Source organism: Panthera pardus, unplaced genomic scaffold (genome assembly GCF_024362965.1).
Source record: "Panthera pardus isolate Hobbes unplaced genomic scaffold, ASM2436296v1 HiC_scaffold_27, whole genome shotgun sequence".
Taxonomy (NCBI): domain Eukaryota; kingdom Metazoa; phylum Chordata; class Mammalia; order Carnivora; family Felidae; genus Panthera; species Panthera pardus.
Window position 1 is genome coordinate 1,305,575 of NW_026526843.1, and position 16,839 is coordinate 1,322,413.

A 16,839-nucleotide genomic window follows, 5' to 3' on the forward strand; every position below is an offset into this window, starting at 1 on the left:
ACACTTCGTTCTTGGAACATTGGCCTTCTTCCCCAGACATTGTTTATAGCTCGGGGAAATGGTCTCCTCCATCAGTACAAACACCAGCTGTGATTCGCATCTTCTATTTGGCTGTCGCAGGAGTCGTGAGTGAGTGCTAAAGCCGTTCTCAAACGTTAACCCAGGAAATGATTTCTCCGGCAGATTCTGTGGACAGCTTCTCGCGCATGCCCCCCTCCCTGCAGCCAGCCCCTGCCAGCTTCCTGCCCGCGGCCCACGCCGTCAGCTCCTCCGTGCCGAGTGACAACCTGAGCACCAACACCGGTGCCACTGAGGAAAGCAGGAGTGAGTCCGAGTCTCTCTCCCTTCCCGATTATCTGATTCTGTCCGACTGTGAGACCGGAAGACCACGTCACACCAGGTATGCTCGTGTGCGCGTCTCTGCACGTTTGTGGAAGGTCCGCCGCCTTCTCTGGCGGGCTCTGCCACGCACACAGCCTCCGTGTGCCTGACCGCTCAGGACACAGCAGCGCCTTCTAGCGGGCATGTCTCCCCTCGCCTCTTCCTGCTGCAGCCAAGGTGTAGGGACACGGGAGCCACGGTGAGGGATGAGTCCTGCATTCCAGCACTGTGGCTTTCGTTTCCAACCTCGCATTTTCCTACGTATCCCACACTGAGATGATGGCGAAAACCAACAAACCGTTTTTTCCTGCATCCAAGGCCTGGTGAGGGTTGCAGAGGGAGAGAGGCATGGGAGAGAGGCCAGCGTGGGTTTTATCTATGGGTAGATGGCTTTTTTTTTTTTTTTAGTTTATTTGTTTGTTTTGAGAGAGAGAGCAGGAGGGGTGGAGAAAGAGAGAGACAGAATCCCAACCAGGCTCCACTCTATCAGCGCAGAGCCCGACGTGGGGTTCGAACCCACAACCTGCGAGATCATGACTTGAGCCGAAATCAAGAGTCAGAGGCTCAACCCGCTGAGCCACTCAGGCGCCCTGGCTTTCTTTTTCTGATTTCTGCCAGGGACTTGCTTCATTTCAGTCAAATTTATATGCTTTTCTTCCCTCAGTCTACCCACCAGATGTGATAGCTGGTCAAACTCAGACCGCTCGTTGGAACAGAGTTCATTTGATGACGTTTTTGTTGACTGCCTGCAGCCCGCGCCCCCCAGTAACTTGGTCCACCCCTCACGCCATGGGAATGGATCTCAGAAGGTGCCTTCCACGAAGCCTCAGGCTGCCCTGATGTGGAGTAGAGATATCAATGGGCCAGCCAAGGACCACTTTTCTTCAGCATTGCTGGAAACTTCCTTAAACCCCACCGTTCAGGTAGATAAAAACCAAGGTTCCTTGCCCTGTGTGGTAAAAGAACCAGACATTGTGTCCAACGTGCCACCGCCCCGCCCCCCTAAGCCAAGCCATCTCTCCGAACGGCGCCAAGAAGAACAGGTCGTGTGGAGTGGGCATGGCGGCATCAAGAAGCCAGAGTGCACTATGGCAGCGAGAAGAATCTCTCTCTCTGGTTTAGATAACATGAGAACCTGGAAAGGTAAGTGTTGGATGCTAAACTCACGGTGAAGCCTGCCTCCTTTTACTCCTTGTGTCCACACGAGGGCACTGCAAGTGTCCGTTGCTCAAGCCGCTCCCGCCTGCCAGTAGGGCCAGGCCATTGGTGGAAGCACACAGCCCGAATGCTGGCAGTTCTCCTTCAAGCCCGGCCGCCGGCAGACACTTCGGTCTCGGTGGCTGCCGAAGGAAGTGGGAGCCCTTGTCCATTAGCCGTGTCCCTGTCCACGTGACGGGCTTCCCGCCTGAGACGAAGCTCCTGGTGTTTGTTTGGAGTCACTCAGGGTCCCACTCTATACAGAAGCTGAGATCTTTTGCCTCAGTTCAGCCAGATTCCGTTCTTTGGCCCTCACACGCATAGTGAGAACCGAGAGGGTAGACCCCAGCTCTTTGACTTTCCCACAATCCTGTCAACCCCATTCATCCCCCCACCTGACCTGTTCTTTCCAAGTGTCACCGGCCGGACGCTAGTGACGTAGCTGTGTACCAAGCCGTCAGCACCAAGGTAATGCTGACCCAGCCCTATCAGCTTGGTTTATTGGCATGCCCTCCTGGAGCCCTCTTTTGCCCTTTCCTGTAAAGCTGTTTATTCTGATGGAGTTGCCTTGCTTCCCCCTCCCCCTTCATCTCTCGCCACTTTTCCAACCAAATATAATCGAAATAATCACTCCCACGCTGCTACCAATGAGGTCCTATCTTAAAGGAATTATGCAAATTTCAGGAATACAAACTCATTTAAAATTGTAGAAATTTCTCATTCTGACTGAGGAGCTAAGTCACTCTGGCAAAGACCTCCCCTAGTGTCCCTAGTGATGTGACCTTTACATGTTACTCCTTTTGGACAACCTCAACGATATGAGGACATGCAGAGTACACAAAGGGTCTTTCTTTACATTTTTTTAAACGTTTATTCATTTTTTTGAGAGACAGAGACAGAGTGCGAGCAGGGGAGGGCAGAGAGAGGGAGACACAGAATGTGAAGCAGGCTCCAGGCTCTGAGCTGTCAGCCCACAGCCCAATGCGGGGCTCGAACTCACGAACTGTGAGACCATGACCTGAGCCGAAGTCAGACCCTTAACTGACTGAGCCACCCAGGCGCCCCGGGGTACACAAAGGGTCTTAATGAGCTAATGTGTGAATGGTGGGCAGAAAGGGAAAGCTGAAAGACTACGTAAGCAGATTGTGGAAAGTGAAGTGACCAGACCAGTAGAATGATAGGATATGAAAATGAATCAAAAGTCTCAAATTGAAGGGGTGTCTGGCTGGTTCAGTCAGTGGAGCGTGTGACTCTTGATCTCGGGGTTGTGAGTTAGAGCCCCAAGTTGGGTATAGAGATTACTTAAAATCTTTAAGAAAACTCACCTTGAAGAACAAAAACATTGAAATAATTTAAAATTTCAACACATAAAACAATTAGGTTGTATTTTTTACATGAAGGCCAACAAAAAGCTAAAACTCATTAATATAGAGGTTTTGACCATGAAATAAAGACCAAAACAACAGTGATGGTTAGAAACAAAATGGATCCAATAAAGCAGAGGGAATACGTCAAATCAATTGTTCTGCCTTCCCCATTGAGGCCTGCCTGGAATCCAAGGTCGTGTGTGGCAACAGAGTGGGGTCAAGGTTCATTACTGTTCACGTGGATGTCTATCCAATGACCCAGTGCCATTGATTGGAAAGGCCCTTGAATTCCCCGCACTTTCCAGTGCCCCCTCTGTCACAAATGAAATGCTGCGTGTTGGGGGGTGGGGTTGCATCTCAGTTCTGCTTTCTCTCCCATTGGGCCCTGTGGTCCAGTCTGCACCAGTGTCACGCTCCCTTCGTTATTGACATTTCTGTATTGAAGTCTTCCTACCTGTTCTTAAAGAGTGCCATGCCTATTCTAGGCCAAGTTTAGAGTCAGCTGATCGCGTTCCAAGCATACATACGCAAATATATTGAGGATTTGAGGAGGACTGCATCGTATCTAAAGACCAGTTTGTGAAGATTTGGCACCTATACAATGTTGAGGTTTTCAATTCATAAAGAGGAAATATCCTTCTATTTATATAGGTTAATATAAGTCTTATTTGATTTCTGTCTATAATTTGATTGATACATTTTAGGGAAGCCTTGGGTATCTCTTATTAATGTGTTCCCATGTATTTCTTATTTTGAGAGAGAGAGAGACAGACAGACAGACAGACAGACAAAATCCCAAGCAGGCTCTGCACTATCAGCATGGAACCTGATGTGGAGCTTGAATTCGTGAACGGCGAGATCATGACCTGAGCCTCAATCGAGTCAGAGGCTTAACTGACTGAGCCACCCAGGCACCCCCAGCTTTTCTTTTTTAAAAATACTTATCTATTTATTTTGAGAGAGAGACAAAGAGCAGGTGTGTGTGCACAAGCAGGGGAGGGGCAGAGAGAGAGAGAGAGAGAGAGAGAGAGAGAGAGAGAATCCCAAGCAGGCTCTGCACTGATGGGGCTCGATCTCTCAAACCATGAGATCGTGACCTGAGCCAAGATCAAGAGTCAGACCCTTAACTGACTGAGCCCCCAGGTGCCCCTGTTATCTAGCTTTCCTAAACATGACCTGAGCTGAGGTCAGTCGCTTAAGCAGCTGAGCCACCCCAGCGCCCCCATTTCATCTTTTTTTTTTTAATTTTATTTTTAAGTAATCTGTACACCCAATGTGGGGCTCAAACTTACAACCCCGAGGTCAAGCGTCGCACGCTCTACCGACTGAGCCAGCCAGGTGCTCCTTCATTTCATCTTTTATAACACCTATCTTCCATTTACTTTTTCTTCTGTCGCTGCTTCAGCTAGGGAGTCCAAGACATTGTTGAATAGGAGGGGCGGCAACAGGGATCCTTGTCTTATTCCTGGTCTCAGATGGAATGCTTCCAGCGTTTCACATTTATAATGTGGCTTGCAGATTTCTGTAGATACCATTCATACCGTTCATTAAAGACATTCTCTGATAACCTTACTTTGCTAAGTTATTTTGTTATTTTTGTTATTTTTTATTACTTATTTTTAAAGTTTATTTACTTTGTGTGTGAGAAAGAACTGGGGAGGGGCAGAGAGAGAAGGAGAGAGAGAATCCCAAGCAGGCTGTGCTCTGTCAGCGCAGAGCCCGACGCAGGGCTTGAACCCAAGAACAATGGGACCATTACCTGAGCCTAAACCAAGAGTTGAATGCTTGACCGACTGAGCCACCCAGGCACCCCAAGTGTTATATTTTGTAAATCATAAATGGATATTGACTTTGTTGAAACATTTTATGATCATACGATTTTTCTCTTTTATTCTCTTAAGATGTGAGGAAGTTTATTGGTTTTTTTAAGTTTATTCATTTATTTTGAGAGAGCAAGAGTGTGGGAGAGGCAGAGAGAGAGGGAGAAAGAGAATCCCAAGCAGGCTCTGCACTGCCAGCGCAGAGCCCAACACAGGGCTCAAAGTCAGGAACCATGAGCTCATATCCTGAGCCGAAATCAAGAGTTGGACACTTAACCAACTGAGCCCCCAGGTGCCCCTTATTGGTTGATTTTTGAATGCCATACCTACTTCGCATTCCTTTTTTTTAATTAAATTTTTTTTTACATTTATTTATTTTTGAGAGGCGGAGTGAGACAAAGTAAGAACGGGGAGGGGCAGAGAGAGGGAGACACAGAATCCGAAGCAGACTCCAGGCTCTGAGCTGTCAGCGCAGAGCCCGATGCGGGGCTCGAACTCACAAACTGTGAGATCATGACCTGAGCTGAAGTCGGATGCTCAACTGACTGAGTCGCCCAGGGGCCCCCCACTTGCATTTCTGAAATAAGCTCAACTTCATCATAAAGGGTACCCTTTCAATAAATTACTAGATTTGTTTGCTCATATTTTGTTTTGAACATGTTTTTTGATCTGAGGGAGGTTGTCCTATAATTTTCTTTTTTTGTAATAAATGTGTCAGGTTTTGGTTTAAAAAAAAAAGGCTATGCAGACTTCGTAGAACAAACTAAGAAGTTTTCCTCCTTTTTATTCTTTGGAAAATTTTGCGTATGGTTGGTATTCAACCTAGTTGATTAGTAGAATTTACTAGAAAAACCATTGGGACATGGGGTTTGCTTTGTGGAAAGATGTTTAAATTAAAGATTCAATTTCCTTCTTTAGTCTTTAATAAACTATTTCAGATTTTATGTATTTTTCAAGCAGTCTATTTCTCCTACCTTTTCAGATTTATTATCATAAAATTGATTATAATAGCCTCTTGCTATCTGTAGGATCTTTTATAATAGCTTCTTTTCAATCCTGATATTGATAATGTGGGCCTTCGTCTGTATTTCTTAATCAGTCTTACTGGCAGTTTATCACTGATACTAGTTATTTTGTTTTGTTTTAAGTAGGCTCTACACCCAACATGGGGCTTGAACTCACGACCCCAAGATCAAGAGTTGCATGCTCCAGTCACTGAGCCAGCCAGGTGCCTCTGTTTTGTTTTGGCTTTGTTTTCTTCCTGGAGTACAGAATTTGGCTTTGTTGATTTTTTTCCAGTTGTATATTTGTTTTCTGTTGCATTAATTTTTGCTCATATCTTCATTATTTCCTTCCTTCTTGGGCCACCAAACTGTGGCCTATGGGCCAAATCTGACCAACAGCCTGTTTTTTGTTATTGTTGTTGTTGTTTTGTTTTGTTTTGTTTCAGCCCACCAACTAAGATTTTTTTTTTTTTTTAACTCTTAAGGGGTTGTGGGAAAAAAATACTATTTGGCTCTTTCCAGAAAAAGTTTCCTGACCCTTGTTGTACTTCCTTGGAGGTAATTTGCATATTTTTCTAAGTTCCTTTCATGGATGGGTGGCTCATTGAATTTCTTTCTTTCTTGTCAAATATACATGTTAAGGCTACGAAGTTTCTATAAACATTCTTAGCCACATCCCATAAGTTTTGAGGGTCATATTTTCATTTTAATTCAGTTCAAAATTTTTTCTAGTTTTCATTGTGGCTTCTTCTTTGCCCTATGCATTATGTACAACTGCCTTTCTTAATTTCCAAACCTGAGGATTTTCTAGTTGTTTTTCTAGTTGATTACATTTAATTTTTTTTAACATTTATTCGTTTTTGAGAAAGAGAACATAGCATGAGCAGGGGAGGGGCAGAGACAGGGAGACACAGAATCCAAAGTAGGCTCCGGGCTCTTAGCTGTCAGCACAGAGCCCCATGTGGGGCTTGAACTCACTGACTGAGAGATCATGACCTGAGCTGAAGTCAGACCCTCAACCAACTGAGCCGCCCAGGCTCCCCTGTAGCTTATTACATTTTAATTGGAGAACATACTTTGCATGAGTTCAATCCTTAGGAATTTGAGATTTCTTCTGTGGCTCAATATATAGGTATTTCTGTGAATGTTCTGAATATACCTGACAAGGACACATGCTCAGGTCAAGTTCTTTAGCGGTCATGTCATCTATTCCTCCTCTGTTGGCACTGATTCTGTTCCCTTGTAGCAGGTACCGAGCAAGGTATGCTAAAATCTATCCCTATGACTGAAGAGTGTCTCTTTCTCCTTTATCATTCTGTCAGAGTTTTCTGTATATAATTTAAAGCTATGTTATTAGTTACATATCTCTTAGAATTTGTATATTTTTTCTAGTGAACTGAAACTTTTATCAATTTGTCATGACTCTGTAGTAATGTTTTTGTCTTAAAGTCTGCCTTATGTGATATTAATGTAGCTATGCCTATATTAAGTACTAAATACTAAAATATTAATCGGCATTCCTTTGCTCAGTATTTGCATGGTACACATTTTCTCATTCTTTGGTTTTCATATTTTCCATGACCAAATTTTAGAGCTGTTTCTTTTGTTTTTAATTTATTTGAGAGAGAGAGAAAGAGAGAGAGAGCACACGCACAAGATCATGACCTGAGCCGAAATCAAGAGTCAGATGCTTAAGTGACTGAGCCACCCAGGTGTCCCTAGATGTGTTTCTTATAAAAAGCATATAGCTTTTTTTGTATTGTTATTTTTTTTAGAGCACGAGCACGTGTTATTTATTTAGAGCACGAGCGAGGGAGTGGCAGAGAAGAGAGGGAGGGAGAGAATCCCAAGCAGGCTCCACGCTCAGCATGGAGCCAGTGCAGGGCTCAATCTTGTATCCTTCTTTTAAATTTTTCATCTGTTTTGATAGCCTTTCTCTTTTAACTAGAAAGGTTAACCCATTTACACTAATTAGATTTGTTTTTACCGTCTTATTTTGTGGTTTCTTTTTTTTCCTGTTTGTACAAAATTTCTTATTTGTAATCTCATCCCCTGCTTTCTTCTGAGTTGGGTTTGCTGCATCTCTTCAGGTCTAACCTCTACTCCTTTGGAAGTTGTGTGGCACATTCCTGTTCTTTTAGTGAGTCCTTTCTCCATGTTACCTCCTTAACCTCGTCAGTATCTGTGCGCTTCTCCCAAAGTAATGCAAAGACGTTAGAATGCTTTCGACCTAATTACCTCTCCCCACTTTATTATTTTTTTTTTAACGTTTTACTTTTATTTTTGAGACAGAGAGAGACAGAGCATGAACGGGGGAGGGGCAGAGAGAGAGGGAGACACAGAATCGGAAGCAGGCTCCAGGCTCTGAGCCATCAGCCCAGAGCCCGACGCGGGGCTCGAACTCACGGAACGCGAGATCGTGACCTGAGCCGAAGTCGGACGCTTAACCGACTGAGCCACCCAGGCGCCCCACCTCTCCCCACTTTAAATGCTAATACCATATAGTATTTTACTTCCCTCTTGATTTTCTAAATCCCATCAGGTAAACATTATTGATAGTATTTTTATACCGTAATTTTCTTTTTTTTGTACCATAATTTTCTTAAAGCTTCACTTACATTAAATATTTTTCGAGTTTATTATTGCTTTTGGCATCTTATAAGTTCATTCTGGGATTATTTTCATTCTTTTTGTGGCTTATTGACTTACTGTATCTTCAAGTATTGCCTCTCCGTTGTCCCTGTTTTTCTTCTGGGGCCCCAAGTGTATGTATTTTAGATTTCCCGTCTGTCTTGCGTGTTTCTTGAATTCTCTTGGATATTTTTCATCTCTTTGTACTGAATTCTAGTAATTTCTTTCAGAATTTCTTTTTGAAGTCTCTCTTCAATTGTGCCTAACCTGCTGTGTGACTCATATTTTGAGTTCAAATTTCATTTATTTAATTTCTAAAGGAATATTTGTATTTCACAGTCTTTATTATAAGAAGGTAGACAGTGCTTACCTCGGCAGCACATACCCTCAAATTGGAACGATGTAGAGAAGATCAGCCCGGCCCTGTGCAAGGGTGATATGCACATTCATGAAGTATTCCATAGTTCGCTTTCCTTTTCTAATGTTTATGGGTGGAGAAATAGGGTCTGACAAGTGACTTAGCTAATTGAGGGTGTTTCTGGTTTCAAACCCTACCCCCAATTCTTCCTCCTCCTCCTCCAAAACAAAACAAAAAAAAGGTATGCGATGAAAAAATCTCCTTTGTGCCGCTGTCTTGTTTGCTATTTTCCTATCACCTGTATCCTTTCAGAGAATTTTCTGGATATTCAAGAAAACATGCATATATAATCTATTTTTTGATGGACACAGTAGCATTCTTACACTCTGTTCCATCCATTGATTTTCCTCTTATGAATGTATCTTGGATATCACTCAGTCATAAAAGTAATGAAGTCTTGCCATTTGCAATGATGTGCATACAGCCAGAGTATTATGCTAAGCAAAATAAGTCAGTCTGAGAAAGACAAATACCTGAGAAAGACAAATTTCATCTATGATCAAATCATATGTAGAATTTAAGAAAGAAAAAAAAAACGAGCAAAGGGGAAAAAAGGGAGAGAGGCATACCAAGAAACAGGCTGTTAACTCTAGAGAACACACTGATGGTGACAGAGGACAGGAGAGTGGGGATGGGGGAAATAAGTGATGGGGATTAAGGAGTGCACTTGTGATAAGCATCGGGTGATTAAAATAAAACCTTTAAAATTTTTTTAAAAATTAAAAAGTATAGCTTGGTGATTTTTTTTTTTTTTTTTTTTTACGTTAGTACAAACACTATAGCTATGACCCAGCAATTCCACTTCTAGGAATTTAGCCAATAGTTGCTCTTTTTAAAAAAATTTTTTTTAAATGTTTATTTATTTTTGAGAGACAGAGAGAGACAGTGTGAGCAGGGGAGGGGCAGAGAGAGAGGGGGACACAGAATCCAAAGCAGGCTCCAGGCTCTGAGTTGTCAGCACGGAGCCTGACACGGGGCTCGAACTCACAAACCATGAGATCATGGCCTATGCTGAAGTCGAAAGCTTAACCTACTGAGCTACCCAGGCACCCTGCCAATAGTTGCTCTTAAGGACAGTATTGGGACAGCAGCAGTGTTTGAATAGGGACTATATAGTACCTGTTGTTTTGGTAGATGGTGCCCTCCTGTGAAGGGCAATTTTGGTTACAGAAATGCTTACACGTGTAAAAAGGACATATGTGCATGGTTGGTGAGTGAAAATTATTTGTGAAAGATTGGAATTAACCTTAATGTCCGTTAACAGAGACATGGTTAAATAAATTATTTTACATCCATTCAATGGAATGGTTCGTTTTTGTCAAAAAGAATCAGATAGCTCCCCGCTTTTATTACATAATAGTATTATATCAATACCAAATTTGCTGAAGCACTGTGGTTATACAAAAGATTAATGTTTATTTATTTTTGAGAGACAGAGAGCGAGCGAGCACGAGCAGGGAAGGGGCAGAGACAGATGGAGACACAGATTCCAAAGCAGGCTCCAGGCTCTGAGCTGTCAGCACAGAGCCCGACGCAGCTGGATCTCACAAACCATGAGATCATGACCTGAGCCAAAAACCGACTGAGCCACCCAGGCGCCCCAAGAATGTTATTTTTCTTAGGAGATACACACTGAAATATTTTGAAGTGAAGGTTCCTGATTACCACAACTTCCCTTCAGATGGTTTGGGAAAATATATATATGCACGTACCCATACACACAGAAAAAGTTTATTTACAGAATCTCTTATATAAACTCATGTGTTTGTTGTTTCTCGTGCTCTTTATTTCTTCCCGTGGTTTTGAGTTCCAACCTGTTGTCATTACCTGACTCTAGTATAGTGCCATTCTCTACTCCTGGGCTATTATCATCAAGTATGTTAGATCTTTCTACTTTATAGGCCCCAAAATAAGTTTTATGATTATTGTTTCATGCCACTGTCTGTTAACTCAGTTAAAAGAAGAAAAGAGAAAATTCTGTACTTCTGTCGTCTTTCATATTTACCTACATGATTCTCTTTACCCGCACCCCTTAGTTCTTTGTAGAGTTGGTGCTACCACGTGCTGTCACGTCCTTTTGGCCTGCATAAGGCTGTTCCGTGAGTCTTTGTTTCTCCGGGAATGTTTCTATTTTGCCTCCACTTTTGCAATACAGTTGTGCTGCATGTAGAATTCTCGTTGGACAGATTTGTTTCTTTCAGCATTTTGAATATGTAATTCTACTACCTTCTGGCCTTCCGTTTGCCATGAGTAGTAGTTGGCTGTTAATCTCCTTGTGATTCTCTTGTACATAAAGAGCTGGTTTTCTCTCACTGTGTTCGAGGTGTCCCCCTTGCCTTTGATTTTCAGCAGTTTGGGACGTGTCTTGGTCTTGATGTGTTTGTATTTAGCATACTTGAATTTCGAGGCACTTTGGTGGACTCGTTCCTGAGATCAACGTGCAGTATTTCTGGCTGCTCTCCTTCTTTGTCCGCTGCTTACCGTGCCTGGCACTGCGATCCCTGTGCCCTAGAGGGACAGGCTTTTTATATGCTCGATCCAAATCAAGTTAGTCCCCTTTGGCAGCAAAGCCGGTGGTCTTCATGGCCCGCCCTGCCCTAGTAGAACACCTGCTGATTGGGCCAGTGAGGGGCTTGGGAACACCTCAAGCTAAAATGCCACAGACTCACGCTGTTCTTATGTGATGTCCAGGAGTTTTTCTTGAATAAGTGCTTTCCAGTTGTTGTGTGGTTTTGATGACTTTGAAGAGTCTTAAAATAGTTGTTGTTGTGGGTTTTTTTTAAAAATAAGTTTGTACAGTTTTATCATTGCTTTTTGGGGAATGGCTTTGCTGAGCTCTTCCCTCAAACAATTTAATAGTCCTACCTTCCTCTGATTGTTAATACTTTAGGATTTTTGCATTGATAATCACAAGTGATATTGACCTGTAATTTTCTGATTTGCTTTATCTTTATCAGGTCGAGCTACCAAAGTTATACTTGCCCCCTAAAAAGAATTAGAAATATGTTTTTATTTTTGCATGCTTCAGAACAATTTGTGTAGCATTGGTCTTTGAAAGTTTGGTAAAATTCTCTGTGGAAATCATGGAGTCCTGGTGCTTTTGGGAGGTAGCTCCATGGTCATTTTCTCTTTTATTCTATGGTGACTTATATGTGTAATATTTCTATTTCTATTTGGGTCACTTATGGTATATTTTATTTTTCTAGGAAATTATCCAGTTCATTTAGATTTTAAAACATGTAGAAATTGGTGCAGAATTGTCTCTTGTGTTTCTTTTAATTTCCTCTGCTTCAACGATAATTTCCTCCTTTTTAGTTCTTATTCTGTATACTTAGGCACTGCTCCTTTATTGATTACATTGGCTAGTCGGTTGCCTTTTGGTAACTTTTTTCCCCAGAAAACAAAGATTTTGAATTTTTAAATAATATTTTAAGTACTCTCTGCACCCAGCATGGGGTTGAACTCACAACCCTGAGATCAAGATTCACCACTCCACCGACCGAGCTGGCCGGGCATCCCAAAGATTTTGACTCTTTAAAATTGTCTACTCTCTTTCTGCACTCTATTACTTTCTGCTTTTATCCCTATTTTGTAAATTATTTTGTTTTTCTCTGTTGTACTTTTTCTAGGTTTGAACTGGGTATTTGATTTGTTTTCATTCTGTCATTTTATCAATATAGCTGTTGTAATAGAATTTACCATTTTGGGTAGAATTGACCAGGTACTTGGCGGGCCCTTTCAGCATGTAGCATCAGGTGTTACTGTATTTGTGGACTTGTTCTTGGATTATAATTTTTAATTTTGGCACTATACCACTGTTTTGTTTTCCTTCTTCAAGGAATCTAATAATAAATGTGTACCCTGCATCTTCTTGGCCTGTCTTCTAGTTCAGCCATTTTTTTCTGTGATTCTCTTTCTTTCCTTTTTAGTCTGTCAGTTGTTTTCTGGCATTTCTTTAATGGCACGTAATAAATTTTCAGTTGAATCTCTTCTTCCCTGGGAATCTTGTAACTTAGACTTCATTTCTGAGGTTGGTTTTATCTTTTCCTTCACTTTCTTTCCCAAGTACAAGCATGCAATTTCTATTTCTATTTTTGTCATCCATTTCTGTCCTTTGTTTTAAAGCGAAGTGTTAGGGCGTGCCTGGGTGGTGTAGTTGGTTGAACATCGGACTCTTGATTTTGGCTCAGGTCATGATTCCAGGGTCGTGGGATCAGGCCCCATGTCAGGCTCCATGCTAAGCGGAGCCTGCTTAAGATTCTGTCTCTCTCTCCCCCTGCCCTTCTCCCTCACTAGCACATGCACACACACTCTGTCTCTCTAAACAAATCAAAAAATTAAAAAAATAAAAATAAATAAAGTGTTGGAAATAAAACTGATATCTAATATTAGAGGAATACTCAAATTATGGTCCATCTGTAGAATGAAACACAATGCCAGTGATGAAAAGAATGAAGAAACTCTTTATAGTGTTTCTCTGCCCTGATCTCCAAGGTATTAAGTGAAAAAAACAAGTTGCAGAACAGTGAGTATGATATGCTACCATTTGTGTTAAAAAGGAATATATAAAGAAGTGTGTGTCTGCGCACATATGTGTGTGTAGACATATATGTGTATACAGATGGTCCCTGACTTATGATGGTTCAATGTAGGATTTTTCTTTTTTTTTTTTTTTTTTTTAATTTTTTTTTTTTTCAACGTTTTTAATTTATTTTTGGGACAGAGAGAGACAGAGCATGAACGGGGGAGGGGCAGAGAGAGAGGGAGACACAGAATCGGAAGCAGGCTCCAGGCTCCGAGCCATCAGCCCAGAGCCTGACGCGGGGCTCGAACTCACGGACCGCGAGATCGTGACCTGGCTGAAGTCGGACGCTTAACCGACTGCGCCACCCAGGCGCCCCTCAATGTAGGATTTTTCAACTTTATGATGGTGCGAAAGCAATGTGCATTCAGTAGAAACTGTACTTAGAATTTTGAGTCTGGATCTTTGTCAGGCTGCTGGTATGTGGTACGATCCTCTTGTGCAGCTGGGCAGCAGCAGTCAAGAGGCTAAACAACCAATACACTTACAGCTGTGGAGTTTTTCGCTTTCGGTACAGTATTCAATAAATTACACGGAATAACCAACCCTTTATTAGCAAATAGGCTTCTGTGTTGGCCGACTTTGCCCAGCTGTAGGCGACTGTTCGTGTTCTGAGCATGTCGAAGACAGGCTAGGCTAAGCTGTAATGTTCAGTAGGTTAGGTGCAGTAAACACTTTTTGATTTAGGATATTTTCAATTTAGGGTGGCTTTATCAGGACATAAGCAATAAAGGAAGTCGAGAAAGATCTGCATAGGATGCATAACCTTAATTCCACTGATCTCCCTTCCACCTTCCTGAGCTGGGAATTATTTTTCACTTGAAGATGACGGGGACTCTTCAGTTTATTTTCCTGAGGCAACCGGACTTCATGCCTCCATGCTCTGGAACAGACAGCACTTCCCTGGCCCCCACTGGCTGAGAGCACTTATTGGACTTCTCCCATTACTCTGTGGTCACTCATCTTCCTGCTCTTTGAATACTGGGCATTGTTTATAGTTTTATAATTAAGCTTCTCTCAACACTTACAACTTAGATAAACCCATGCGGACTTCTGGATGTGACTGCCATCTCTGAGCTGCTAATTCCCCAAATCATATCTCATTTGAGTCGAGGCCCATTTATCTTGTTGCCCTGCCTTCTGGACATGTCTTCTTTCCATCCGACAATTCTTCTAAATTTTTATGTCACACTGTCACGTCCATCTGACAAGTTTCTAATCCTGGATTAATCCAAACTTTCCTCTTTCTCCAAGCACACACCCAGGTGGCTGACCACCATTACAGGAAATCCTGGTCACCAGTTCGGGATCACAGGTCTCCGGCGTGCCCTCGGTACTGCTCCGCAGTGCCCTCGCTCGCCCGTTCCTCCCACCCACCCGCTCATCACAAGGGATCTTTTACACCTTCTCTCTTCAAACCCCTAGCTCTGTGTCCACCATCTGTCCTTGCCGAAGATTCGTGTGGTCTATGCGGCAAGCGTTTGTTAACTCTCCGCTATATCTGTTCCTAATTCACAGACGGCACTCAAGCCATCATACAGAAACTTGGAAATCCGCTCTGATTTCCACCTGTTGGGGATCTGTGTTCTGACGGCCCAACTACCCTGAATAGTGAGCCTTGCGTGTAGAAACCGTGTCACACGCCTCTTCCCTCTGGAGCGGAGCAAAGGGCCCCGAGGTGCACAGGGACTCGGACCCTAGTTTCAATTGATACTGCCTTGCATTTCTCACCACCCTGGCTTGTTTCTTGCAGCTGATGTAGAAGGCCAATCCTTAAAACACCGAGACAAGCGGCTTAGTTTAAATTTGGTAAGTTTGGCACTAGAATTCCTTTAAGCCTCGATTTTACCACAAGTTGCTTGACCAATATATGCTCCCTCGAAGTCTTTTGAGACTCAGCACTGAATCTCTGAGGACCCTTTCGGTCTTCCCTAAGGCTTCAACTTGTCTGAGAACGATTGCACTTCGTGTCCTATAAGGACCCTTCCAGTTCTAATACTCAGACACTTGTCTGCCTCGGGGTGTGGGACTTAAGGCATCACACTACACTGAGAGTGTTTGCGGAAATGCATAACCCTCTATCTTCCAGCAGCAAATCCAGGAGTGTCCTCACCTGCCTCATACAGTAGGAGCAGGGGCGGAGCCCAAGTTAGAGGCTTACCTGACTTTCTTAAGGAAGTTCAAAGTTATTCTCGGATACTTGCAACCCCCGTGCACGGCCTTGGCCGTGCTTCCCGACCTGCACCTGTTCTCTTGCAGCCATGCGGGTTCTCCCCGGTGTACCCCACAGCTTCAGCCAGTGCCGAAGATGGCTACGTGCCCATGGGCCCACAGGTGGCCACCTCTGCTCTTAGAACCCACTGCGGCCATGATGACTACATCCCCATGAGCCCAGGGAGCATCTCAAGCCCGCTGCCTGAGCTACCTGCAGACATGGAGCCTCCCCCAGTGAACAGAGATCTCAAGCCTCAGAGGAAACGTAAGCCACGTGAGCGGACCTGCTGTGCAGGGGAGGGGAGAAAGGTCCTAGGGGCCATGTGCAGAAGTTTCCTTCTTGACCGTCTCTGGGAAGAAAGCACTGGAGGAGCCGTCCCAGAGGCCTGGGAGGTGTAGGGGTGAGGAGCGATGGCTGGGATTGAACAGGAAGGGCTGGCAGACCTTGCCGCCCCAGACTGAGGAAAGGAGGCACGGGACTTAGGGCACTGTGGCCCTGCAAATGCAGCCTACGATGCCAAGTTCATTCCAGAGGGTCCATCTTTGTCTGCTTCCCTAACAAAGGCCTTTGCCACCCCAGACCGAGGAAAGTAGTCAAGAATGACTTTTCATCCGAATTGGTGAATGTCAGACCTGGTCGTATGCAGCTGATCACCCACTACCCTGTGCGTGCCCATCCACAGAGGTGTCCGGGAGCAGGGAGTCTGGATCCTCTGGGCACAGAGCTCCTTGAAGCTTCTGTGTTACTCCCAGGCAGCTCCCCTGGGCTGCAAACAGCACGGACAGAGAGGGAGAAAGAAGAAGAGGGAAGGAAAAGCAGGTCAAAGTAATGTGCTTACTTTATTCTCTCCCCACTGCCACCTGCCTAGTAGGTCTGGTGACTCCCAGGAACTCCCAGAATCTGGTCTGTTCCCACCTCTGTTTGCTCTTTGGAAATACTACCACTTCAGGTAGCCACGCCCCAACCTGGTCATTAAGTCCCCCTCCCATGCCTGGTCCTTCCAGCCTCACCCCTTCACTGGGCGGGGGGGCGGGGGGGGGGGTGGGTGTGAAGATGAGGAAGCAGGTTCCTCAGTGGGTGGGAGGAGCACAGGTGAAAAGCAGCTGGAAGAAGGAGGATTATGAAGTCAGTACCACACAGGAGAGCAAATCCTGTCTTATGAGGTTCAGAGGAAATAATCCTTCATTCTGCTCAGAAATGATTTCACAAGGACCTGTAACACTG

At 43.9% G+C, this 16,839-nt stretch overlaps 1 protein-coding gene and 1 non-coding gene across 2 annotated transcripts in view; both read left to right on the top strand.

Annotated features, from left to right (window-relative positions):
- GAB3 (GRB2 associated binding protein 3) overlaps positions 1 to 16,839 on the top strand; it is a 79,714-nt gene that overhangs the window by 40,956 nt on the left and 21,919 nt on the right. Inside the window, exons 3-6 of the mRNA XM_019439441.2 lie at positions 184 to 400; positions 1,046 to 1,524; positions 15,154 to 15,209; positions 15,660 to 15,879. Of these exons, the coding sequence (XP_019294986.1) occupies positions 184 to 400; positions 1,046 to 1,524; positions 15,154 to 15,209; positions 15,660 to 15,879 (972 nt within the window). The remainder of the gene's footprint in view (positions 1 to 183; positions 401 to 1,045; positions 1,525 to 15,153; positions 15,210 to 15,659; positions 15,880 to 16,839) is intronic.
- Positions 8,763 to 8,868, top strand: LOC128773977 (U6 spliceosomal RNA). Its single transcript, XR_008418465.1, has one exon. It is a non-coding gene; the product is annotated as a U6 spliceosomal RNA (small nuclear RNA).